The sequence below is a fragment of the Zalophus californianus genome, chromosome 8 (genome assembly GCF_009762305.2).
Source record: "Zalophus californianus isolate mZalCal1 chromosome 8, mZalCal1.pri.v2, whole genome shotgun sequence".
Classification (NCBI taxonomy): Eukaryota; Metazoa; Chordata; class Mammalia; order Carnivora; family Otariidae; genus Zalophus; species Zalophus californianus.
The window spans coordinates 136,527,922-136,554,261 of record NC_045602.1 but is presented as its reverse complement, the minus strand read 5'-3'; the positions used below and the strand labels follow the sequence as shown (position 1 = coordinate 136,554,261).

Here is a 26,340-nt window from a genome sequence, read left to right as displayed (position 1 = left end):
CAGCTCAGCCCCCTTCTCTCTGAGCAGGACAATCTCTGGTGCATCTCACACTCCAGACCTTCCCACGGGATCAGGCAGGACTGGATACACAATGCCAAATTGTGCTTAGTCCTTTCTGTGCCCTGGTCTGCTTCCCTCACTCCTGAGAGCCCTCCCTCTGTAAGTCACCTGTCCAAGAATGCCCATCTCAGGCTCTGCTTCTGGGGAGCCCGACCCCAGACACACGATTCAAGTGTTTCCCTTCTCCTCTGAGTCCCACTGGCCTATCTTCCCCAGAGACACTCACTCAAATATGTCTGACAAACATCCTTAAATACAAGGATCCTTATAAATACGTAGTGTCGCTCTTGTGCGTGACATTGTCCCACAGAGCCATTCTTTTTCTCACTGTAGTTTTACTGGAGGTTATCGTTACAATCGATCTAGGTTTCCATATTTATGTCTAATTCACTGTGAGCTGACCAGTAGAGCGGTTCACAGGGTTTTTAATAACTGCCATTTAAAGTCCAGATTTTAAATATAACTCCTACACTCGGTGTACCCCCTGCGCTCTCTGTATCTCTCCAGAGGTCTTTCTTTAAGAGCCTGTGTTATCGACACTTACGTAAGATCAGCACAATGTTTTTGTTGATAGGCCTCATGGAAAACTGCTCAGAAAAAAGCCTTCTTACCTCACATCAGCTCCAGTGGTGACTGGCTGGCCAAGGTCAAGAACTCAGGAGAGACTGGTTTTAACAAGAGTTCAGTGAGAAGCTCTTGAAAGGAGGCAGGGTGAAGTTTTTGTCATGTATCTTGAGGCCGGCAGGAAGTCACTGGCCACCCTGCCTACTCCAGCTGCACCCTCCCTACCCCACACACATTCACTCCTTTTATCAGCCAAGTCTGAGGGAAGGAAGGTGGATCCAAGGAGAGGGTCAGGCCCCTTCACATATTCTGCGGGGGGGGGGGGGGTCCGGAGACATGTGCTGTTATACTGTTCCTCCCATTTGATCCTACAGGGAATAAGAAAGCAAAAGGAAGCAGAGTAGAGGCATGCAGACCTTCAGTATCCCACTAAGCAGGATGTAGGACTGTGGTCAAAGCCTCTAGTGCCTTGGTGAATGTGACAAATGTCTCAGCCAGGTGTGGTGGCAGCCACCATATCTCTTATGTGTGTCTCCACCTCACCTCAGAGGTTGTGCCATCATCCCTGAGAATGCTACCTCACTGAACAGGTAAACTGTGTCATGACTGAAGTGAGCAGACACATACCTCAGACAAACATCCACTTTAGAGGGAAAGATTTTATTCCCAGGACCCAGTTTACTCTCTTTCCCCCACTTTCAATGATTAACATAGATTTTAGGGTTTACCATGCAGGCTTCTCCCATGTGACCCCCAATCTCTTCCTTGCTCATTCTGATCCACTTGGGACTTCACAACTCATTGTTCCATTTGTCAGAAGCTTCCTAGAACAAGCGTTTCATGCTTCATACAGCACTGTACACAGTTACAAATTAATCAATAAAATCCAATTCCATGGTCCAGCGCTTGCTCTGGGCACACAGAGGCATAGTCCATGGGCACTCTGAATCTCTACGCCTCTAGTTAATGTCAGGGCAATTAGGCATCCAAGTATGAATTTTCTACATTTTTCCATTTCCACTCTGAAAATGGAGCCTGCCTTTTCTAATCCCTCTCCTTTAGCTCATGTACTTTCATTAATGAAAACAGCCATTTTCATTACAGTGTGGTATTTGGAGTTGGCAACAAATGGAGACAAATGAAATGAGATGGAGGGCCCAGAAATAAACTACAGGTATAACTGGGAAGTTAAAATATAGCAAACAACTGAGAAAAAAGGGTAAATTAATCCAGGGGTCTGTAAGCTTTTTGTATAAAGGTCCAGATAATAAGTTTTTTAGATTTTACAGGTCCCATACCATCTCTACCACATATTATTTTATATATATATATATATATATATATATATATATATAAAACCTTTTAAAAATGTAAAAACCCTATCTAGTTCACAAGGGCATATAAAAACAGATCAAAAGTCAAATCTGATCCATGGTCCATAGTTTCCCATATGGACAAAAGTAAAAATAAATCCTTCCTTACATTAATATACACAGAACATAAGAGAATATGTTTTTGTGTTTGTGACACTGGGAGACTGAGAGTAAGGAAAGACCTCTGAGACAAGACCACAAAGTAATAATCATAAAGGAAAAGGCAGCTCCACTTGACTACATCAAAATACACACCTTCTTGGTGATAAGAAGCCCATCCCCACCAGTACAGTTGACTAGTTACTCTGGTTGCCTACCACTGTACTCACCCCTATATTGAAAACAACTAAAAATACAAATTAAAATATAAAAATGTTCAACACTTCTACATAAATGTATTGATGTTCTGATTAGAAAGTGAGATATATTTAAAATAAAAAACCAAGTGAAAACTGAAACCTGAAAAGGTAAGAGGGCTTTCTATTGGGAGAGCATCTGTCAAACCAAGTGAGCTTGAGCTTCCATTTGTATGGTCTGGTGGGGTGCAGGGAGCAGGATTCAAACCCAGAATCCACCCCAGGTGCAAATCAAGTGGGAGACCTAACCTCTACTCCTGCAAAAGCTGAGACCTCAGAAGACCCTCAATATATAGGTGAACTAGAAATAATATACCCTACCCCCACCACCTTCCCACGGGACACTGAAAAACTCCAATCTTATCACTCAGTGAAGGGGGCAAAAGTCTCTTCTGTTAATTTTATAATAAGACAGTCTTCTCACGGGTTTGTAATCTGAATTTACAATACAGATGACACGAAAAAGCCTAAAACTAAGAATTTTATTTAAAATAGTGCCCAGTGCATGCCCTCAGGCACCTAGCAGAAGCAAAACAAATCATTACTGGAGAAACCCACCTCCAACCCAAGTCTCAAAGTTCCAAAAATCTGAGCTCACCATCAAAAATCCAAAAACAAACAAGGAAAGAGGTTACTACAAGTGAAAGCTAATAATACATAAAACAGAATCAGATGTGCCATGACTTCCTTTGTTGGCATTATCAGATGTAAAATATTAAGTGTGTTTTTAGAAAAGGTTGAGAATAAGAGTAAAGATTACAGAAATTTTAAAAAACAATCCTAAAATTCATATGGAACCACAAGAGATTCCAAATAACCAAAGCAATCTTGAGCAAGAACAACAGAGCAGGCAGCAGCACACTTACTGATTTTAAAATATATTACAAAACTGTAGTAATAAAAATATTATGGCACTGGCACAAAAATAGACATATCAACTAATGGGACAGAATAGAGAGCAAAAGAGAGGCCAGAAATAAACCCACTCATTTATAATAAACTGATTTTCAACAAGAGGGGCAAGAATACACAATGAGAAAATGACATTGGGAAAACTGGATATCCACATGCAAAACAGTGAAACTGGACCCTCATTTTATACCACACACAAAAATCAAATCCAAAAGGTTTAAAGACCTAAACATAAGATCTGAAACTGTAAAACTCTTAAAAGAAAACACAGGGGAAAAGCTTCTCGATATTGGCCTTTGGCAGTGATTTCTTAGATATGACACCAAAGGCAACAAAAGCAAAAATAAACAGCTGGGACCACATCAAACTAAAAAGCTTCTGCACAGTGAAGGAAACCATCAACCAAATGAAAAGGCAAGCTACAGAATGAGAGAAAATACCTGCAAATCATTTATCTGATACCCAAAATATCTAAGGAACTCATGTAACTTAATAGCAAAAAAACAAAACAAAAAAAACCCAAAAACCCCAACTTTAAAAAAATGGGTAAAAGACCTGAGTAAACCTTTCTCCATAGAAGACATAGAAATGGCCCACAGACACATGAAAAGGCGCTCAACATCACTGATCGTCAGGGAAATGCACATCAAAACCACAATGAAAGATCACCTCACGTGAACCTGTTAGGATGGCTATTATCAAAAAATAAAAATAAAAGATAAAGGAACCCTTGTATTGTGTTGGTGGGAATGTATATTGTATGTCCACTCTGGAAAACAGTATAGAGGTTCCTCAAAAAGTTAAAAATAGAGCTACCCTATGATCCAACAATCACACTCTTGGATACATACCCAAACAAACTGAAATTAGAATCTCAAAGAGACAACTGCACACCCATGTTCAATGCAGCATTGTTTACAATAGCCAAGATGTGGAATCAACCCAAACGTCCATCAATGAATAAATGGATAAAGATATGGTATATGCACAAGAGAATACTACTCAGCCTTAAAAAAGAAGGAAATCTTGCCATTTGCTGCAATGCAGATGAACTTGGAAGTAGAATAAGCCAGATACAAAACAAAGACTACATGACCCCAGTGATAGCAGAAATCTAACGCAGTCAAACTCATAAAAACAGAAAGGAGAATGCTGGTTGCCAGGGACCAGAGGAAGGGGGATCAGGAGGTGTTGATTAAAGGGCACAGAGTTTTGCTTGTGCGAAGTGAATGAGCCCCAGAGACCTCCTGGGCACCACAGCACACACAGCTGACAGTGCCTTACCGTATACTTAAAAATTTAAGACGATAATCTTCTGTCGGCGTTCTGATAAAAAAAAGAAGGAAAGAAGCTTCTAGAAATTACAGATAAGATTGGGACATCATATGTGAGGATGGTTTCATGGGTACATCCTTGTCTTCAATCTCATCAAGATGTATACATTAAATATGCACAGCTTCTATGTATGTCAATCATAATTCAATAAAGAAAAGACTAAAGAGCGAGACTATAAAAATGATCAAGCAGATTTGAAAAATATTTAAGTGGAACTTTTTGGAAATAAAGCATAATATACATTAACAATCAAATTTAACACTCGATAAGTCAGTAATGGGGTAGTTAAGGGAGGGCAATTAAGAGGCCACTGCCATAGTCCAGGGGCTTTTTCTCCTGACCAAGACGGTTTAACAGTAACTGGATTTATTCTCCCAAAGAAAAAACTAGGTAAATATATAAAACAATGGTTTTCAGGACAGGAGACATCAAGTAATGAAAGCAGTGATCCCTTGAGAGTAGAGAAACAAATGAGGTAAACCCTGTAATTGCTCAGCTTCCTGGTGAAGGAATTTACCAGGTCCGGCACCATCTGTTGAAAAGATTATACTTTCCTTTGAGCCTTTGGTGAAAATCAATTGACCAAATACAAGTGGCCCTATTTCTGTACTATCTGTCCCATTGACCTATTTGTCTACTTTGCTGCAAATACCATTCCGTCTTAGACGTTTTAGCTTTATGGCAAGTCTTAAAGTGAGGTTGTGTAATCAAGGTGGTGTGGTGCTTGCATCAAAAGAGACAAATAGATGAACAAAGCGTACTGACACAATTAGATGTCCACATGCAAACACAAGAACTTTCATCTATACACCACTCAATATAGAAAAATTAGGTGAAAATGGATCATAGGCTGTAATGTTAAACCTAAGAGTATAAAACTTCAGAAGAAAACCTAGGAGAAAAACCTTTGTGGCCATGAGTTAGGCAAAGATCTTGTGGTTATGACACCAAAAGCACAATCCAAAGAAAAGAATGATAATTGGACTTCACCAAAATTAAAAATATATGCTCTTTAAAAGATCCTGTTAAGAGAGTTAGAAAACAAGGCACAGACTGGAAGAAAATATTTACAAATCCCGTATCTGATAGAGGACTTAAAACCAGAATGCATAAGGAATTCTCAAAACTCCATAATAAGAAAACAACCCATTTTTATAATGGCCAAAAGATTCAGATACTTCACCAAAGAAGATACATGAAAGGCAAATAAGCACAAAAAGAGATGCTTCATATCATTAGTTGTGAGGGAAATGCAAATTCCAGCTTGTGGGACACCCCTACACACCTATTAGAATGCCTGAAGTAAAAAGAACGGCCATGCTAAGTGCTGGCAAGGTTGTGGAGAAGCTGGGACTTTCACACAGTGCTAGCAAGGATATGAACTAATACAGCCACTCTGAGAAACAGTCTGGCATCTACTACACAATCCAGACATTGCACTCTTATTTGCTCAAGAGAATTTAAAGTATATATCCAAACATTTCAGAGTCTGTTCCTTTGTCTCTGTTCTTCTGTTTGTTCATTTCGGGTGGGGGATGGGTGAAATAGGTGAAGCAGGTGAAGAGCACATTTATCTTGATGAGCACTGAGAAATGTATAGAATTGTTGAATCACTGTATGGACCCCTGAAACTAATATAACACTGTATGTTAATTATACTTGAACAACAACAAAAATAACCAACTCAGAATTTTAGAAAATAAAGTATATATCCATGCAAAGACCTGTGTCTGGATATTTATAGTAGTTTTTATTTGTAACAGCCCCAAACTGAAACAAAATTAATGTCTACCAACAAGTAAATGTATAAACAAATTATGACATATCTACCCAATGGCCCAGTACTTAGCAATAAAAAGGAATGAATTATTGGGGTGCCTGGGTGGCTCAGTTAGTTAAGTATCTGACTCTTGATTTTGGCTCAGGTCATGAGCTCAGGGTGGTGAGATGGAGCCTGGTGTTGGGCTCTGCACTCAGTGGGAGGTCTGCTTCTCTCTCTCTCTCCCTCTCTCTCTGCCCCTCCCCCCATTCTCACACTCTCTAAAATAAATAAATCAGTCTTTAAAAAAAAAGGAATGAATTATTAATACATGCAACATGGATGAACCTCAAAATAATCATGCTGAGTGAAAAAAAGCCAGACCTCCCAGCCACAAAGAAGAGCCTATATTGTGTGATTCCATTTCTATAAAATTCTAGAAGAAGGGAACTACTGTATAGTTACAGAAAGCACACGAGGGGCTGCCTGGGGATGGCAGGACGGAGGAGGACACATGGAAATTTGAGGGATTTTTGATACATTACCTTGATGCTGCTATTGGTTTCACAGGTGTGTACATACACCCAAACTTATTAAACTGTATACTTTAAATATGCATAACATTACAATTCAGTATACCTTAATAGAGCTTTAAAAAGAATAACTCAGGGGGTTTAGAAAATTAGTAAAGATAGATCTGAACAAAGTATCTAGATTTTAGCACAGAAAGACAACGTTATTGAAAAGAGAGGTTAAGACACATAAAAGAGAAGACCTAAGATACATTACTTTAGTGTTCCAGAAAGAGAAGACCAAGAATGGGTTTTAGAGACAATGTTTGAAGAATGATGGCTGAGAATTTTCTAGGTAGACATCAATCCACAAATCATAAAAGCCCAATGGATTCCTAATGGAATAAATAATGGTAACATACACCTGTATACATCAAAGTAAAACTACGGAACACCAAAGATTAAAAGAAGATCTTAAAAGTAGCCAGAGATAAGAGACCTCTGAAAGACAGATGAGTACACTAATAGCTGACTTTTCTGCCACAAAATAGAAGCCAAATGACAGTGCAGTAATGGCTTTGAAGTGTGGAGAGAAAGTAACTCTCAGCCTAAGGCTGTATACCCAGCAAAAACATTTTTCAACAACAAGGAAGAAATCAATGTATTTTCAGACTAATGAGAATGGAGACTTCTCTTCTTTTAGAGAAGTTCTTAAAAAATATGCTTCGGACAGAAGAAAATAATCCCAGAAGTAAGCTCTGAGATGCAAAAAAGAATGAAGAGACAAGACATTTGCAATTACGTGGGTAAAATATACAGAAATGGGCTTAAAAAGACAAAAGAACAGACTTGGGAAAAAATCTGCAGTGTGTGTAATGGCAAAGCACATACACAAACCTAGAATATATACCGAAACCTACAAATTCTGGATGGGCACAGCATACAAATGTGCTAATAACAAACCTTAGCAGAAATATGGGAGCAGGGCAAATTTTCACTCACAGCTGAAGGAAATGTAAAGTGACACATCCGCTCTGAAGAGCAATTCAGAAATAATGTGTAAAGTTGAAAATGTGATTACCTTATAACCCAGCAATTCCACTTTTGGGTATAGTTCTGAGAAAACCTCTTGCATTGTGCCTAAGGAGGCATGTATGTATATGCATTCATTCACTGCAAATTAGCACACACAAAAAATTGGAGCCAATTTCAATGCCCATAAACAGGGGAATGGACAATAAAATGTGCTACCCTCATAGGAAGGAGCACTCTACAGCACTTAGAATCAGTGAATTTGACCAACACGGCCAGACCTTCAAAAACACGACACCGAGTTTAAAATCAAACTGAGGGGGCGCCTGGGTGGCCCAGTCATGAAGCGTCTGCCTTCAGCTCAGGTCCTGGGATCAAGCCCCGCATCGGGCTCCCTGCTCTGCGGGAGACCTGCTTCTCCCTCTCCCACTGCTTGTATTCCCTCTCTCGCTCTGCCTCTCTGTCAAATAAATAAAATCTTAAAAAATAAAATAAAATAAAATAAAAATCAAACTGAAGAATGATTAATTCAGTATGGTATTTACACACATGCTTTAAAGACTCAAAATAATTATATATATTGTTAGTGTGTACATTGACTTGCAAAGTATGAAAACACAGATTGAATCAGTGCTAAATATGTAAAACTACATAACATATATGTATATGTGTATATATATATATATAAATGTATAATATAAACATATACCTCATATATAAAATATAAAGTAATATTTTATTTCATTTTTTCAAAAGCTCAGAAACAAATATGACAAAATGTTAATAATTACTAATTCTGGATCATTACCCAAGAGTCTGTTACATATTTTCTGAACTGTTCTGCATTTTTAAGTGTTTTTCAAAACAAGAGTAAAAGAGAAAAGATACTCCGCTACATGGGTTTCACCATATGCACTGGGAGCTAAGGCCTATGGAGAATTCTCTGCTACTGAATTTCATTTTCTGGTGAATGTGAAGACAACTGAAGTGAAATGGGAACGTGAATAAGAAAACAGGCCTCTTTCTCAAGAAGAGAACACACGAGTGGATAAATGACAGAGAGATGCACGCATACATACATACATACGTGAGTGCGTAGACAGATACATAAATTGATGCATCATGCACATATACATCATAGACATGTGGGTGGACAAACAGACGGATAGATAGATGGAGTGGAATAATGCCCCTACCCTCAAAGATGTCCGTGTCCTAATCCCCAGAGCTGTGACTATGTGACATCCCCAGCAAAAGGGATTTCATGAATGTAATTAAGGGCATAGTCCCCAAAATGATGAGGTATCCTGGATTATCCAAGTAAACCCAATCTAAACACATGAGTCCTTAAAAATGAAAGAAGAGGCAGAAGACTGGGTCTGAAAAGTGAGACTGAACAAGAAGGAGCAGAGACCTGAAGTGTGAAAGGGACCCAACCCGCCCTTGCTGGTTTGTAATATGGAAGAGGAGCCACTGGCCAGGAGCGAAATTCTGCCAACCACCCAAATGAGCAGGAAACTGATTCTCCACTGGAGCCTCCAGAAGGAATGCAGCCCTGCTGACACCTTGATTTTGTCAGGGGAGACACATATTGAATTCTGATCTACAGAACTATAAAATACTAAGTTGGTGTTGTTCACAACAAAATTTATGCGAAACTGGTAATTTGTTACAGCAGCAACAGAAAACTAATCAGGTAGATGGTACGTATGTAGGTCAGTGGGTAGACAGATAGATAAATAGATAGATCTAGACATAGACACAGACATGGATGGATGGATGATGGATGATGGATGATCAATGGTAGATAAACCCTTCATCAAAAGTTTTCCTGTTTGGTTATCTGCAAAGTAAATATACGTTAAACAAATCCTATGTTACTATTAACTTCCGTTGTAAATTGCCCGTAGGTTACTATGTGAGAAATGGATGGATTTCAATATACTAAAGAGAAAAAATAAGCTGTGTGAAATGGCCTCCTGAACAGTGAACACGAAGCCCCTTTAGACTAGGCACTACCTTTCAGCATTTTCCCAACACTGCCCCTCAGACTGGGCACTACATCCCTGTCTCTGAAGATGGACTAAATATGAAAGAAATGGAGAGGACACTTCTCCAAGAAGCTCTATCATCCAACTATGCCATCCACCACCAGAAAATGAACTGAGTTTGAGACCTCGAGTGAGTCAAACAAATCAGTCATCTTTATCAAATATTTGCAGGCCAAATGCTATCAAACCAGTGGCTTAGTAAGGAATATGCCATTAAAGGGAACTCTTTTCTCATAAGCCCTGCATCGTATTCCCTTCTGAACACCTCCCCAGAGATGTGTGTCCTTCATTAAAAGGACAAACCTTAGCAACCACTCACCATGAGTGGTACAATGGAAGACACCGGATCAGAAAACTCAGATTGCAGCCCTAATTCCATAAACTGGGTGAGCCAGGAAAAGCCATTTCTGGCAGACACACCCTAGGGTGATCCTATAAGTCACACCTTTGTATAATCCTCTCCTCCTGTGAGTGTGGTGGAAACTGTGACTTGCTCCTAATTAACAAAATATGACAAAGGTAAAGGTATTTTTGCTGATGGGATGAAGGTTTCTAATCAAGTAGATTATCCTGGGTGGACCTGATCTAATCCGGCAAGTCCTTCAGAAGAAGATCTCTGAGGTCAGAGACTTACTTAGGCAGGAGAGGCACATTCTCTCTCCATTGTTGGTGTTAAGAAGCAAGCTACCATGAACTCTATGCCTCAAAAAAACGAATTGTGCCAACACGCCATGAAGGTAATAAAACCAGATGGTGGGAGGCAGATGATGGGAGGGGGAACACTGACGTACAGAGGTCCGGGAAGTCCCGCTGCAATGGTGCTGTCTCTCCTGAGATGGGGGAGCCAGCTGTATGAGGAGCCAGAGGTGAGCTGTGTAGGAAGAGGTAGAGGGTCTGCATGTGCCAACGCTGGGAGCTCCAGGCAGCTGGAATGAACTCAGTGGAAAGTCAAAAGCCAATAAAGGCACAAATGATGGCTCAGTCATGGTTGCCCGATAAATGCTCAATGGATATAAAAATCTCAGTGGCCTCACCCTCATCTAGGATTCAGACCCCTCCTTGTTCTACCCCTGAGCCAATGCCCCCTCACCTACCTTCCCACCCATGGGCTCTTGCTGAGAAGCTCACTGATGGGGGAGGCAGTTTTTGGCTCCCGCAAAGCCAGATGTTAAGACCAAGCTCAGTGTAACTCCACAGGGAGGGGCGGGGACTGAGGCGAGGTGCAGAGCACAGGTGGTGTCCACAGGGGCGGCCACTACTCAGCTCCAGCTAGCTGCTGCCATGCAGGAGGGCAGGCCCAGATTCTCCAGCGCTTCAGGTATTTCAAGACAAGCTAGAAATGCAGATTTTTATGTGAAATCTGGTATTTATTTGGCTACTAAGAGTCAAAACTTATAAATGTGGTCAGACCTAAGGAGATTCTCACCCAGGCTATGCTTGGCCCAGGAGTTGTTGCAGACGCCTCTCCAGGCTTCCTGGAGCATCAGCCAGGCACCACCAGCCTGGTTTGGGAAAGTTTCCCCTCTGGTCTCCATGGTGGCACCTGACACCTAGCAGGTGCATGGTGATGATCTGTTGTATTAGCTAAGTTGAAGTCTGGAGAAGGTGGGAGCAGTCAATGAGGCATGCATGCTTGTCCCTCACCCCACCTCTCCTGGGACCATGATTGAGGCCCAGAAACAGGCTTGCAGCTGTCACTACATGCAGTTTAGTGCTTCTTCCACATCAGTCCAATGTGGGAGATACTGACGGGGCACATGGCCACCTACCAACATCCCTGTGCTCTCTGAATCCATGAGCAGCTTCTCTTTGGTGTGGCTAGCATTCATTCCATCTGAGAACAGCACCCAAATTCTCCCTGAGGGAGCCATCCCTCCCCCACTCTGCATGGCTCAGGGGTTTGCGGTAGGACTGGATGTCCCTGTCAGACAGGCAGTGACCCTTCTTTCATTCAGCTATGAACAGCTGGGCTTCTTTGGGGAAGGATGAAATGTGGTTTGGGACAGCATGAAGAATAGCTCCTGCAAGAGTGCTCCCGGGGGCTGGCACACTGAGCATCACCTGGGAGCCTGTTAGAAATGCAGAGTCTCAGGCCCCACCTCAGACCTGAGGAACGTGTCTCAGCATCACAAGAAAACCCACACAACTCCAGGTGACTCTCATGCCCGTCACAGGCTGGGGGGCACAGGGCAAGCTGCTATCTACATACAGGCTCTGCAGTAAGACTTGCTGATTCAGGGGCACCTGGGTGGCTCAGTCATTAAGCGTCTGCCTTCGGCTCAGGTCATGATCCCAGGGTCCTGGGATCGAGCCCCACATCGGGCTCCCTGCTCAGTGGGAAGCCTGCTTCTGCCTCTCCCTCTGCTGCTCCCCCTGCTTGTGCTCTCTCTCTCTCTCTGGAATAAACAAAATAAAATCTTGAAAAAAAAAAGAAGACTTGCTGATTCACATCTGGGTCCTTGGAGAGGCTGCCCGATTTGTGTCTCAGGTTCCTCAGGGGAAAAATGGGGGTCACTCTACAGTGCCCGGCATATAGCAAGCCCTCAGTGATGCCAGCTCTGGACACGTGGTCCGGCAGACAGCTGAAACAGGCAGGGGCCTCATCTCGAAGCCTGTCCAGAGGGCACATCACCTCTAGCCACAGAGGTGCTGAGCAGCTGTAGGGAAGAATTAGGAATCTGCACTGCCTCTTGAAGAATATCTCAGCTTTGGGTCAAATACTGACAACGAGGGGAGAAGGCAGGCATGTTCCAGGAAGGGGAGATTAGAGGGCCGAGATGTGGAGGCGGAATTCGGGAAAGCATCAGGGCTCTGGGTTCAGCATGTGAATCTGAGAACAGGAGACAGGGAGGCAACACGAAGTCACCCTGAGCAGGACAGAAGGCCACGGGAAAACCAGACCCAACAGCTTATCAGGCGGCACAGAGGGGCGGGACCTGGTGAAAGAGTGGCCTTGCCCCCTCATCCCCAGCAGCTAAACGGTTTTGAGCAAAGGGGCAAGACTGTCAACGATGAAAGAGTGGTATTAGTAAAAGCTGTGCGTCCCGTCTGTCAGGAGATGCTGTGCATGCACGTGTCACAGAGAAAAGTCTGGAAGAGAGCACCTTACACACACACCAGTAATGCTCCCCGGAACAGAGGCAGTACCAGGATGCTTTATCATCTCCTCTTTGCTGGCCTATATTTCCGAACTTTTCTGCAAAGGACATGTACCACTTGCATAAATAAAAAAGCAATAAAAGCTGTAAATAATTAACGCACTCTCTCCTCAGGACTTAAACGGGTGGATGTGTTCTCAACTCAGTTATTTCAAATATTTACTGGATTCCTGGCCTTGGAGAGGTGCCCCCGAAAAGCACAGTCGGGGGAGGGTGCTGTGCAGATGGGCTGATGGGGAACAAACTGATTCCTTTGCCCATGAACCTCCAGACCCTCACTCCTACACAGACCCTCTGGAACCCCTGTGAAGGTTTTCCTGGGGTTAGCAAATCGCCCCTGGCAGCTCCTGACAGGATGAGCACACATGGGCCAGACAGAAGTGGCCACACCCCCTACCTTCTGGAGCGGATGCTCAGCTTCTGTTTGCCACTCCCCCGGAACATCTTCACCTTCCTCCACGGCGGTCCTTTCTTCCATTCAGGCTGGGACACCATCCCTGAGGCCACTGGGCAGGAGAGCTGAAAATACCAGGCATGTTGGCATCATATTGCTCAAAGCCCTATGGTGTCAACTGGAGGCCCAGGGAACACCGTGGCCAGGTCTTCCCCACCCCCACCCCCAGCCCCCAACTCCACCTCTCCAGGAACCCCCGCACCTGGTACCCAATGGCCTTTTGGAGGAAGGAGGGCCCAATTGGGTCTCGGATCCCACCCGCCCTGCCCCTCGCACCCCCATCTGAGACTCAGCACATTCCTTATTAATCACCACTCTCGGGACAAAGAAGAGCCCGTAAGGGTCTGGAGTCCCGGCTCTGCCACTGTTGCCTACGGTTACGTCAGAACGGAGGCTCCAGGACCCTCTTCAGCTGCCCTGGCCCAAGACTTCCCAGAGCAGGACACAATCCAGATGTATGGACTCGCTCTCGAGATGGGACCACAAACTTACTACTGGTCACCAAGTGAGAACTCCAGAGCACTCGGCCCCTTCCCTTTCGGCCACTCCCAGGGAACTCGGACGTTAAGTTATCTGATCATAGTAATTGTTTCCTGAGTTCCTGGTATAATAACTCTTCCTCTCTCTCTCTTTTTTAGTTTTAAGTAATCTCTACACCCGATGTGGGGCTCGAACTCACAACCCCGAGATCATGGGTCCTATGCTCTACCGTCTGAGCCAGCCAGGTGCCTCAATAATTCTCTCCTTGTAAGAGAAGGTGTTTCACCTGGAGTCTCTCAGTAACAATTTCCAGTTTATAATCCTCTGTCACCCACAGAGCTTTCCTGGGCTGTGTTCATTTCACTTTTTGCTGCTGTTACTGGGAAGCTCAGAGTTAAATTTAACGTCTAGTGATGAAAAGTATCTCATCTAGGGTCTTGGTACAGTAATTCTTTCCTTTGAAATGTATTTTTTCATTATTTTGTTTTGTGTTGCATTTTTGGCCTTTATCTATCCCGCCGTGTATGGCAGCCCCACTTCCCTTGGGAGCAGGCTGAGAAGACGGTATCACAAAGAGCAAGCGTTCCCCGGGGTGGCTTCACGCCCCCTCTCCATCATTACGAGTGTGCCAAGCACACTCCCCCAGCCCTGGGGCCCTAGGCAAAGGAGGATTTTACCTTTGATGTCTGGACCTGCCCTCCTTCTCCCAGGCCTGTCTTCGTCCATCCTCCCACCACTGCCCTGCTCACGGGCCGGGCGTCTGGACCCTTGTCCTGCGCGCTGCCACCAAGGAAGTGCAGTGCCAGGTACACAGAAGCAGCCTTTTCCTTCTGCTCTGTGGGCAGAGGCAGGCTTCGGCTCAAGCAACACCATGTGAGTCGGGGCTCAGCCCTCAATGACGGGAAAGGGCCATGGGCCCTGAAGCTCCACAGGGTCTCTGAGTGGGTACACAAGGCCAGCTCTGGCCAGCTGGGGGGCGTGGGGGCTGTGAGGAAGGAGTGGCAGGAACTGAGCCCAGCCAGAGGCCCCGAGGGAGGGTCTTCCGGGGCATTCTCAGGAGGTCCCAACTCCCTGCTAAGTGCGCAGGGACTCAGGACACCCCCAGACGGCTTGGCCCCCACCACAGTGCTGCCCGCGCAGAGGTGTCGGGTGTCAGGGGGCCCACTCTTCCAGGTGGCACACGTTGGGGTGGGCAAGAAGGAAGCTGTCTCCCTGGGGCTGCTGTTGGATGAGCCATGGGACCGCCCCGCTGCTGGGGTGCCAGTGTCCAAGTATCCTTTCTCCTCTCCCTGCACCCTTTTTCTCCTGCCCCATGGCCTAGAGCAGCTGGGGTCCTCCTGGAAGCTGTCTGCCCCACTGGGGGCCAAGCCTGAAGCCGGGCAGGGAGGCAGGAGAGTCCCCAGCCCTGACCCGACAAAGGATGCCTGTTGCTTGGGCCACCTTCTCCTGCAGACAGGGTCCTGGCCTTGTCCCGGCCCCAGGGCGACGGGAGGTGGTGGGTGGGTCTCTTCCTGAGGCAACCTGAGGAGGTACTTGGGGGGGAAGGCAGTGTCTGCCAGGGCAGCGAGGACACCAGGAGCCTGAGTGGCCAGGTGGGACTGATGCCCAAGGGACGCAGCTCTAGGACATGGCAAGATCTCTTCCCTCAGCCCCACCTGCCTCAGGGCCACAGAAGGGGCAGCAGAGGGGGCGCCAGAAAGCTCCAAGGGCCTGCTCGGCTGCCCAGCCCTGCCCCTGGCCATGCCATCAGCACTCTCATGCAGCTCCCCTGGCTTATCCCCAGGGTCACAGTCCTGGTTCTGAGATGGTGGGGACGTGGCCTGCACGGGGCCACCTGGGGCCTCTCTTTCTGTTCCCAGAGGCTCTGATTGCTCCTGGCAGCTCAGCTTCTCCACCTTCAGCTTCTTCCTCTCTGAGGGGAGCTTGTCCTCTGAGGGCTGGGGCTCCCCAGAGCTACCACTGGGCCGCCTTGGCACAGTTTGGGTCCACTGACAGGTCTCCTTCTTGTCCCCACCACCACTGGTGCCTTCTTCCATCTTAGGGTCTGGCAAAATCAGCTTGGGAGCCTCTAAGTCACCTCCCCTGAGGGGACCAGGTGCTGGAGGCAGCTGACACCCCCGCTCCAGGCTCCCATTTGGAGAAAGCAGGGGGCTCTTGCTGCCCAAGCAGGGGGGTTCTCTGCAGCTGAGGGTGGGGGGCGAGGTGGCCCTGTTCACCCTAGGCTGGTCACTGCCTCCTGCTCTGACCACCATCTCCCTCTGCTTGGGGGACTCCATCACCAAGAAGCCCTCCGGGGCCAGTGGACTTTGGCAAGGCCCTGGCTTGGCCCCCACAGCTGTGTCCCCATGGACAGGGGTCCTCCTGTCCTGGAATGGGACTGTGCCCTCATTCCCTGCTAACTCTTCCTGGAGAGGAAGGGCCAGCTCTGTCCCACTACCCAGGGTCATCTCCCTTGCCTTCTTCCCTCCATGGCAACTGGTTTTCATTTTCTGGTAGATTTTCTTGAATGTCTCATTCCCATACACCTGCCACTTGTCCTGGGAGAACATCTTCAGCTTCCTCTGGCTGCACTTCTTACTGCCTGCTCTGCCCTTGCTGGCTGCCCCCACCCCAGCAGCAGCTCTGTTTCTATCCGAGTCCTCTGCGGGCACGAGACTGTCTCCAGTGGGGGGGCATGGCAGGTCCTCCACGGCAGCCTGTCGGACCAGGGCCCGGGGGTGGCCGCTGGGAACATTCACCAGTTGGGCGGGGGCAGGCCTGGGGCTTAGAGGCTTCTGCCTCCTGGGGCAGGCGTCCTGGGGGCCCGGGGGCTCCTGCCATGTCCTGGTGCCCTCGACAAAGGGCAGTGAGTTGCTCCTGGTGATGGGCACACATGCCACAGTGGTGGAGAGCTGAGTGGGGACAGAGTGAAAGAAGAGTGGCTGTGCCTTGTCCGGGGGGGTGAAGGTGGAACGGGCCGAGCTGAGGGCAGCGGGTTTCCTCCGGCCTGGCTGCAGCGCCCGGATGTCAAAGTGGAAGGAGTCCTTGTAGGTGTAGGGCATGGGCAGGTCGATGCTGCCTTGCTTACACAGGACCGTCTTGCGGGGCCGCACATTGTCCAGCTGGGAATCGTCCACCACAGCCTGATTGTGGGAGATGAGCCAGGCGATGCGCTCCTCCAGCTGCTTCTTCTCCAGTTGCAGGCTGGGCCCCCCAGGCCCCAGGGCCACCTCCACCTCAGACTCAGCACTGTGCCCCGACAGGCTATGCAGGGGGCTGCCAGGGGCCGGCGGCTGCTCTGCGCTGTCCGAGCGGGACAGGTAGCCTGAGTCGGTGCTCTCACACTTCCGCAGCCGGCCCTCCAAGGCCTTGGCGTCCCAGGGCTTCTCCGGGGACGTGACCACTTGCTGCTGCTGCAGGGAGCACAGCCGGCTGGCAGTCGGCGACGTCTGCTCTGGCAGCTTCCACCTCGGCTGGGAGCCAGCCAGGGCAGGCCCAGGGGAGGCCGTGTGGGCAGAGTCCACGGGGATCTCTCTGTCAGCAAATGTGGACCCTGGACAGGGAACAGCTTCCAACTTCAGACCCAGGGTCTTGGCAACAGAAGACAGGGGCATGGCAGGCGCTGGGCAGTGCCCAGCACCCTGGGTGCCTACAGAAAGGGGTCTCTCCGATCGGGCCCCACCACCCACCCTCTGGCTGCTGCTGTCCCCCATGCCATCTGCTCTGGAGCTCTCCCCAGCCTTGTCCCCCTCCTCCAGGAGACTGCCCCCACCGCCATCAGACTCCGAGGACAGCCGAGAGTGGTTGAGGTGGGTCTGGGTGCGTCTATGCTTATACAGGTTGCTCTGGGTCTTAAAGGCGATGCCACAGGTTGCACATGGAAAGGGCCTCTCACCCGTGTGGGACCTGATGTGCTTCTCCAAAACACTGGGCTTCAGGCAATCCCGGCCACAGTGTGGGCAAAGGTACTTGCCGGCATTCCGTACCTTGCCCGGGCTCCCCAGCGTGGGCCCCAGGCCTGGCGACAGGACAGGCAGAGTGCCCACAATGTTCACGGTGAGTGCCGGGGCCACTGGCTTCCCTGCCTGGGTAGGGCCGGGTCCTTCAGGCCGCAGCAGGGGGCTGAGAATAAAGGGTATGCTGCCCCCGTCGAGGCTGTGTGTCACAGGGGGGGCACGTGGCTGGAGGCCCCCCGGAGGCACTGTGTGGTACAATGGGATGGGCAGGGCCTTCAGGAACACGGTAGGGGCCAGACCCTGCTCCGGTGGCAGAATGACAGGGCCCAGGGTCAGGTGAGATGAGACCTGCCCACCTGGGGCTCCTGGGTGTCTAGGAGCCAAAGCCGGCTGGCCCCCGGCAGGTGAGAAAGCGCGAGTGAGTTCTGGCACCTCCATCCTGCATCATCTGGGTGGTTCAGGATGCCTGGCGACCTGTGGGCAACACCAAACTTTACTGGGGGCACCTCTCTTCTCTCATCATGCAGTAAACCCTTCCCTGCCCCCACCTGGCATTTCATCACCCCACTGGAGCCTTGGTAACAATCCCCCCATAGAAATAGTTATCCCCACATTAAAGGGGAGACAGAGGCTCAGAGAGAAGTGACTTGACAAGCAGCTAATACATGGCAAAGCAGGATCTGGACCCAGGTCTGTCTGAATCCTGCCTCTTATTTCATATGCCTTAAGGGAACTCTTGACCCTTGCCCTCTACACACGGTGGGCTTGTTACTGTCATCCCTCAACACCCAGCACAGTACCCTGGGCAGAGGGGACACTTAGAAAATGTGCTGCCTTCATGAAAAAGAAAAGTCGTGTAGCTTAGCAAGGTCCTCAAAGTGCACAGTGATTCCATGCCGGGACTCGGTTTCCAGATCTATAAAAGGGGAAGAGAATCAGCACCTCCCTAGGACCTTTTTCACTCTGGAGTTCTTAGCCTCTGCTATTGGATGGAGGCAATAAGGAAGAAAACTGACCTGAAGGGAAGCCTAACAGATCCAGCAAATGAAAACAGAAGACTCCCTGCTAAATGAATTTCAGATAAACAATACATAATTCTTTAGTGTAAGTATATCCCAATCTTGCACAGGTCATGCTTACACTAAAAATTATGTATTATTTACCTGAAATCCAAATGTAATGGCAGCCTGTACTTTATCTGGTTACCCCACCAGGATAAGGAGCACTTCCTCAACCTCAGGATCAGGCTTGGGTCTCTGCTCAAAGGTGGGGTTTCCAAAACCCCTCCAGATCCAACTGGAACACAATCAGTTCCCTCTCAGCCAGAGGGAAGAGCTGGGCAAATGTAAGGCAAGACAGCAAGAGAGACCCAGCCAGGTTCTTCAAACCATGGGAGGGAAAGCCAAATACAGTGGGAAGAGGCGGGACAGGCCCAGGTTACAGGAATGGGGTCTCCAGATGTTTCTTGCTCAGACACCCATCCCCTAGCAGCTCCATAAGCACCCTTTGATCATCCCCCAGCTCATCTCCTTCAGAAAAACAATACATACTGCAGGTTTCTGCAGCAAGCTGGGTAAGGTAGAAGTAGCGGCATGCGGGAACCGGCTCCTAACGGTTCACACCAGTTCACGCTGGCTCATGATAGCTGATTTTCAGGAACTTTGCAAGCCAGTTGTTAAACATGGCCACAATTAAGAGTTAAATTATATAAACTTATAAGTTATCTTAAAAACAAAGGTATACAACTGGATATTCACATGTAAAAGAATGAAGTTGGACTCCCTATGTCACTTCATATACGAAAATTAACTCTAAATTGACCAAAGATCTAAATGTAAGAGCTAAAACTACAAAACTCTTAGAAGAAAATGTAGGAGTAAATCTTCATGACCTTGGATTTGGCAATGAATTCTTAGATATGACATCAAAAGCACAAACAATTAAAAAAATTTTTAATCATGTTTTATGTAATCTTATACTTTTTAAACCTGATTGTATACCAACTTTTTATTTTTTTTTAAAGATTTTATTTATTTGACAGAAGGAGAGAGAGCATAAGCAGAGGGATTGGCAGGCAGAGGGAGAGGGGGAAGCAGACTCCCCACTGAGCAAGGAGCCCGATGTAGGGCTCCAATTCAGGACCCTGGGATCATGACGTGAGCCGAAGGCAGACACTTAACAGAACGAGCCACCCAGGCACCCCTATACCAATTAAAAAAATTTTTTTACCAAAATTAAACTTTTGGGCATCAAAGGACACCAAGATGTACTATACGTTGGCTAACTGAACATAATTTTTTTAAAAAGTGAAAAGACAACTCACAGAATGGAAGAAAGTATTTGCAAATCACGTATCTGTTATGTCCAGAATACATAAAGAATTCTCACAACTCAATAAAGACAACCAACTCAACTAAAAAATGAGCGAAGGACTTGAATACACATTTCTCCAAAAGGAAGGTCTACAAAGAGCCAAAAGCAGAGGCAAAGATGCTCGATACCATCAGTCATTAGAAAAATGTAAATCAAAACCACCATGAGACATGACTTCATACCAGCTCATCTTCAGCAATAACAACAAGCTAGAAATGACAAATGAGCACTGCTTATGCGAACGTAAGATGGTGAACATTTTGGAGGCTCCTCAGCAAGTTAGACATAAACTACAATATGACCTAGCAATTCAACTTCTAGGCACACACCCCAAAGAGCTGGAAATAGGAATTCATATAGAAACTTGTACATGCATGTTTACAGCAGCACAATTCAACACAGTCAAAAGGGGGGGGAACAACCCCAATGTCCACTGGCGGATGAATGGATAAACAAGATGCAGTCCATCCACACAATGGGATATTCTTCAGCCATCACGAGAGCGAAGTGCTGACCCACGATACCACAGGGACGAACCTTGAACACACAATGCTGAGTGAAAGAAGCCAGACCAAAGAGGTCACATCCTGTGTGATTCCATTTATATGAAAAACCCAGACGAGGCAAGTTCACAGGCACAGAAAGTGGATTACAATGGTTGTGAGGGACAGAGAGGGAGAATACGGGGTGGCCACTTGATTGGGCACAGGGCTTCCTTTTGCAGTGATGAGAATGTTCTGGCAGTGGTACAACATTATCAGTGTACCTGAACGCTGCCAAGATGTCCACTTTAAAATAGTTAAAATGGTGAGTTTGATGTTATGTGAATTTTACCTCAATAAAAAAGGTACTAAATACTTAAAGCTCATCACTTGCTAATCATTTTATTTCATCTTACCATTATCGGTGCTCTGGGGGTTGTTTCTGTTGACTGCGTCATCATGATGGAAATGCCACATGATGGTGCAGCACTCCATATCCTGGTATCGTCCCGACTTTGGGTTCAGTGATGTCATGTTCATAGCCTGGGACTGGCCATGGTGGGGCTATTCATACCACAGAAATCAGCAAATGCCACAAGCCAGTCTTTTTTTTTTTTTTAATCCTGAAACCAACTCTCCCATTCTCTGTTCCTTATAGACCTATTTAACGTTACAGATCTCACACCACCATGCCAGCTGCCTCAAAACATTTGACAGGTTATAATTTTTTAAGGGAAGATTTAAAGACAAAAATCTTTAGAGATCAGAAGGTACTGGAATTCTTCAGAGCTGATGTCAAGGAAAGACAATGGCTTACCTCAAGGCACTGCGTCCTTCCTACTAACCGAAGAATTTTGAGATGCTTCCCAGTAGAACCATCGGATTGAGTTCCTGGCCCTGCTCACTTGGCTTGCTGGTGGATATCCCTGAGACCCAGATCCCTCAGCTCTGAGAACAGGTCACCTGGGCAGAGCTACAGGGAGATCTCCTGAAACGGTCTGTGAGAATATGGAGCACGGCGCCAGGCATAGAGTAATTGTCGAAGAAAGCACACAATTAGGAAAGCTCCACTTATTTGGGCTTCCAAGGATATGCCTTGATATTTTGAACTATTAACTCGTGACTCCTCCTCCACCCTCTCTTCCCTCCTACCCTGTCTCTTCTTCCCCCATCGGTCAGCAGGCCCCATTCATTGCTCTTGAGAAGAGAGGCTGTCTCGTGCTGGGTCCCCCAAAAAGAGATGCCATCACAAGGATTCTATTTGGGAGGTGACCCTAGGAAACACTCATAAGGGAGAGAGAAAGACGAGGTGAGGGAAGCTACAGAGTGTGTGTCATGGGGCAGGTAGAGCTTGACCCCAGGGGGGAATACAGAGACCATACAGAACACATATCTCAGTGACCCCACACAGTGAGGGAGCGGTCACGCACTGAGGGTCCTCCTGAGAATAGTGAGATGCTGGCTGTGCAGCTGGCAAGCGCACACACCGGGCGGCTCTGGGGGGTCCCACAGCACCGTCAGGCCCGCAGTGCTGCCAGAAGCTGGCTCCTACAAATGCAAGGGGAGCTGGGTAGACAGGGCTTTGCTGGAGTTGTTGTGGCAGAAAAAGAGTAAAGTCTTCTGGATTCCAGAGCCTAAACCCTAAGGAGGAAATCCATTTCCCAGTCCTCAGTTATGATGGTCCCTGAGTTAGGAGGAGGTGGGAAGGAGGAGAGGTGGGAGGAAAAGGAGGAAGCCTTCCAAAGTTGGCTTCAGGGTGAGTTGAGTGGAGGTGTGACCTGGACCCTACTCCCTGGGGCAATCAGGTGAGGGCCCAGGGCAGAGCAAAAACAGCCCACTGTGCGTGTCCAGGCAAGCAGGATGGAGGAAGCCTATGGGGTTCCCGTGCTCCAGAGTGAATACCAGAGCCCCAGGGAGGGGCCCTGGAGGGACCAGGAAAATTCCAGTTGGGTCCTGGGGGTCCTGCTTGGGGAGCTGAGGGCTGAGCACCACATGCCCCCCAAAATCAGCCCACCCATGGGGGAAGGAAAAAAGCAGCCCAGACTGCCTCAGGGAAGCACGGGGCTTCAAGACAGAAATTCCAGAAAAAGAGTGCTACATTTTTGAAACACCTGCCACGATGATTATTTTCCTCTCTCTGCAGGCTGTTCTGTGATCACAGCAAAATCAACACCCTTTAGGGGCAGCTGATCCCTGCCGGCAAGATAATGAGCCAACTAACACCTTCCTCCAGGGAGATGGCACTTTTCTCAGGGAAACCTCAAAGGGCCGCCACTAATTTTTCTCACTCTGAATCAAGGCGGTAGCAGGTCCTATTAACCCCACTGGACTAGTGGGGAAACTGAGGCACAAGGTGGAGAAGGCAGGCATGTCAGGGAAGGCTCTGGAAAGACCACCTGGTTGGCAAGACTCATTGCCAGGCGCTCGCCTCCTTGCCATCCTGAGGGTCTACCACGCAGAGAGCTTGAAGAACCCCTCACCTCCTCCATTCTGCCACATGTGCAACCCCCCACCTCCTCTGAGCCCCCCAAGGTCGTAATACTCTTTGGTATGAATGTGCAGCTTTACAGGGAGAGGCGGCAGAAAGCTGTAAGAAAGTGACTATTTCCAAAGATCCCTTTTTTCAAAAACAACCCATAAAGGGGCCTGGACAAAGGAAGAGCATGGAAATGCCACAAACAGGTTCTAAAAAATGCATGTTTGGGGCCCTGAAAGAGAAGGCTATGGAGAAATGTACCCAACGTGTTAAACACATTCAACTTTTCAGGAAGAACCTGGTGCTAAGTACACTGTTTCCACTAAAAGTTTCCCAAGCCACAGTATGTCTGTCACCTGCTGTGCCATGTGGGGACCTCTCAGGCCCTTACTTCCTCCCCATCCCTGGGTAACTGGGGTTTGCTGGAATATGGTTACTTTATTTTTTTTTTTTAAGTTTCTCTCTCTTTTTTTTAAGTTTGTCTATTTATTTGAGTAATCTCTAGACCCAACGTGGGGCTTGAACTCATGACCCTGAGCTCAAGAGCTGCATGCTCTTCCAACTGAGCCATCCAGGGGCCCCTGGAATATGGTTACTTTAAAAGAGAGCTGTGTGCACAAAAACGTGCATGTATTCAGTGCCACTAAACTGCACACTTAAAAATGACTGAAATGATAAATTGTATGTTATGTGTATCTTACAACTTTCAAAAGGTAGAAAAAAAAGGTATGGGGTAGGGGGAGTGCTATATCATTACCCAACAAGCCAAAACCTTACACTCACACAAAAACCTGCCCATGGATATTTATAGCAGCTTTCATCATAATTGCTAAAACTTGGAAGCAACCGAAATGTCCTTCAGCAGGTGAATGGATAAACTGTGGTCTATCCAGACAATGGAATATCATCCAGCACTAAAACAAAATGAGCTATCAAGCTGTGATGACAGATATGTATCATTATACATTTGTCCAAACCCACAGAATGCAGAACACCAAGAGTGATCCTAATGTCAACTCTGAACTTCAGTTAATAATGACACATTAATACTGGCTCATCAACTATAACAACATCCCACACTAATGCAAGACGTTAAACGCAGGCCAAAGTGGACAAGAGTCGGCTGGGGGTCAGTGCTATGCAGGAGCTCTCTGTACTCTCCCCTCATTTCTCCTTAAACCTAACTCTGCTCTAAAAAAATTAAGTCTAGGGGCGCCTGGGTGGCTCAGACGTTAAATGTCTGCCTTCCACTCAGGTCATGATCCCAGGGTCCTGGGATCGAGCCCCACATCAGACTCCCTGCTCTGTGGGAAGCCTGCTTCTCCCTCACCCTCTGCTTGCCTCTCTGCCTACTTGTGCTCTCCCTCTCTCTCTGTCAGATAAATAAAGAAAATCTTTTAAAAATTAATTAATTAATTAAGTCTATTCATTTTTAAAAATTTTTTAAATCAGAACAGTGTTTAAAAAGACACGTGAAAAGATGTTTACCCTTATCAGCCAAGAAATCCAAGGTGTATACATGATGCCATGTTTTGCTTATCAAAGTAAATTAAATAAATAAATACATTCTTGTAATAACTGGAGAAAAAAGAGTATTTTTTCTTCAAACTATTATTAAAATATGTAACAGTCTTTTTAAACGCGTATCTGCGGGGCCCTCAGATGATCTCGCACAACCGAGCGGTATGGTCCCATGCTTTGGGGAACGTACCTCTAATTTAAGATCTTGACCTGGGACAACTTCAGCTAGACCCTCCAGATAAATCAGATCTTCTTCCCTCTGCCCTGTGTCCCCAAGGGAGTAGCCACGGCTCCCAGAGCAGGAAGGAGGAGAGCCGGACCAGAACTGGCTCCGAGGGAGCTCTGTCCCTCTGCTGAAGGCCACACGTTTGCCAGGTGGCATCTCTGGTCAGCTATCCCTGGGGCCCGGGGTCCCTGGCTGAAGAAAGACCTATCTTCCTGGCTCAAATTCCAGTTCTGCCACTTACCCACTGTCTGGCTGCAGCAAGTTCCTCTCACTTTAGGATTCTCATTTGTAAAATGGGGATCAACATGGAAGATAAGAGAGATACTCCCCACAGGCTCTTATCACAGCATAAGTGCAAAAGGGGAACAATCTGCTAACAGTTACTGACATTTCTCTCTTTTTTCCTTTTCCAAGTTAATCAGTTTCGCTTTGGTCAGCCTAAGGCGTCTACTTCTATCAGCCTAAAGAGAGGAGAATTTTTCAGGTTGGTAGCAGGCATAGCTGAGCCTTATTTAGTGCCGGCCATGTGCTAGTCAGCAGCCCCAGAGCTTTACAGGGGCTGAGATGCCCAGTACACACCAGGCTTCCGCTTCAGAAGGCACTGCTGGTGTTCCAGGGGAGGGGGATGCTGAAGAAGGGAGAGACTTGCTCTCCCAAGGCAAGCTGCTGGGAAACGTGCTCCCTCCTGAAGAAGGAAGACAGAGAAACAAGGTAAGTAAGCTTCAGCTTCCTGCTTGCACAACAGGATTTCTGGTAAGACAATAATCTTGAGGGCAGATACTGCTGTTGAGGGCAAAAGGTTTTTCACAATTAGCTTCTCTCTTCATTTGACGTTTCAGGCTCCGAGACAAGAGGAACCGCACCTGGAGGTGAATGGGCCCTAAGTCCAATGACCTGTGTCTGTGTAAGAAGAGGGAGGATGCAGAGGCACACACAGTCAACGTGAAGACCATGTGACTAGACAGAGACAGAGGGGTGCAGCCACAAGCCAAGGGGCACCTGGAGCCACCAGAAGCGTCAAGAGTTGGGCAGGAGCCTCCCAAGAGCCTGCAAAGCGAGCCCAGCCCTGCTCACACCTGGATTTCAGACTTCTAGCCTCTGGATGGCGGGAGACCACACTGCCATTGTTTTAAACCTCCCACTGTCCCAGGGGGACTTGGTCACAGCAGTCCCAGGACACTCATATGGGAAACAGAAGAAAATGCTCCAATTCCTGGCCCTGGAAGATGGTGAGGGGGGCATGGGCCCAGAAGAGGAAGGCAAGCAGGACAAGAGAGGGTG

General features: G+C 47.1%; 1 protein-coding gene across 7 annotated transcripts in view; it reads right to left on the bottom strand.

The window, feature by feature from the left end:
- The window catches only part of ZNF831 (zinc finger protein 831), a 107,278-nt gene that overhangs the window by 49,030 nt on the left and 31,908 nt on the right, over positions 1–26,340 (bottom strand). For all 7 annotated transcript variants that reach the window (XR_003524905.2, XR_003524906.2, XM_027624072.2 and 4 more), the window contains 2 exons: positions 14,724–18,455; positions 13,510–13,631 (listed from right to left, as the gene is read on the bottom strand). Coding sequence is in view for 5 of the 7 variants with exons in the window: in XM_027624072.2 (XP_027479873.1) it covers positions 13,510–13,631; positions 14,724–18,419 (3,818 nt within the window). In the remaining 2 variants the exon portion in view is untranslated. The remainder of the gene's footprint in view (positions 1–13,509; positions 13,632–14,723; positions 18,456–26,340) is intronic.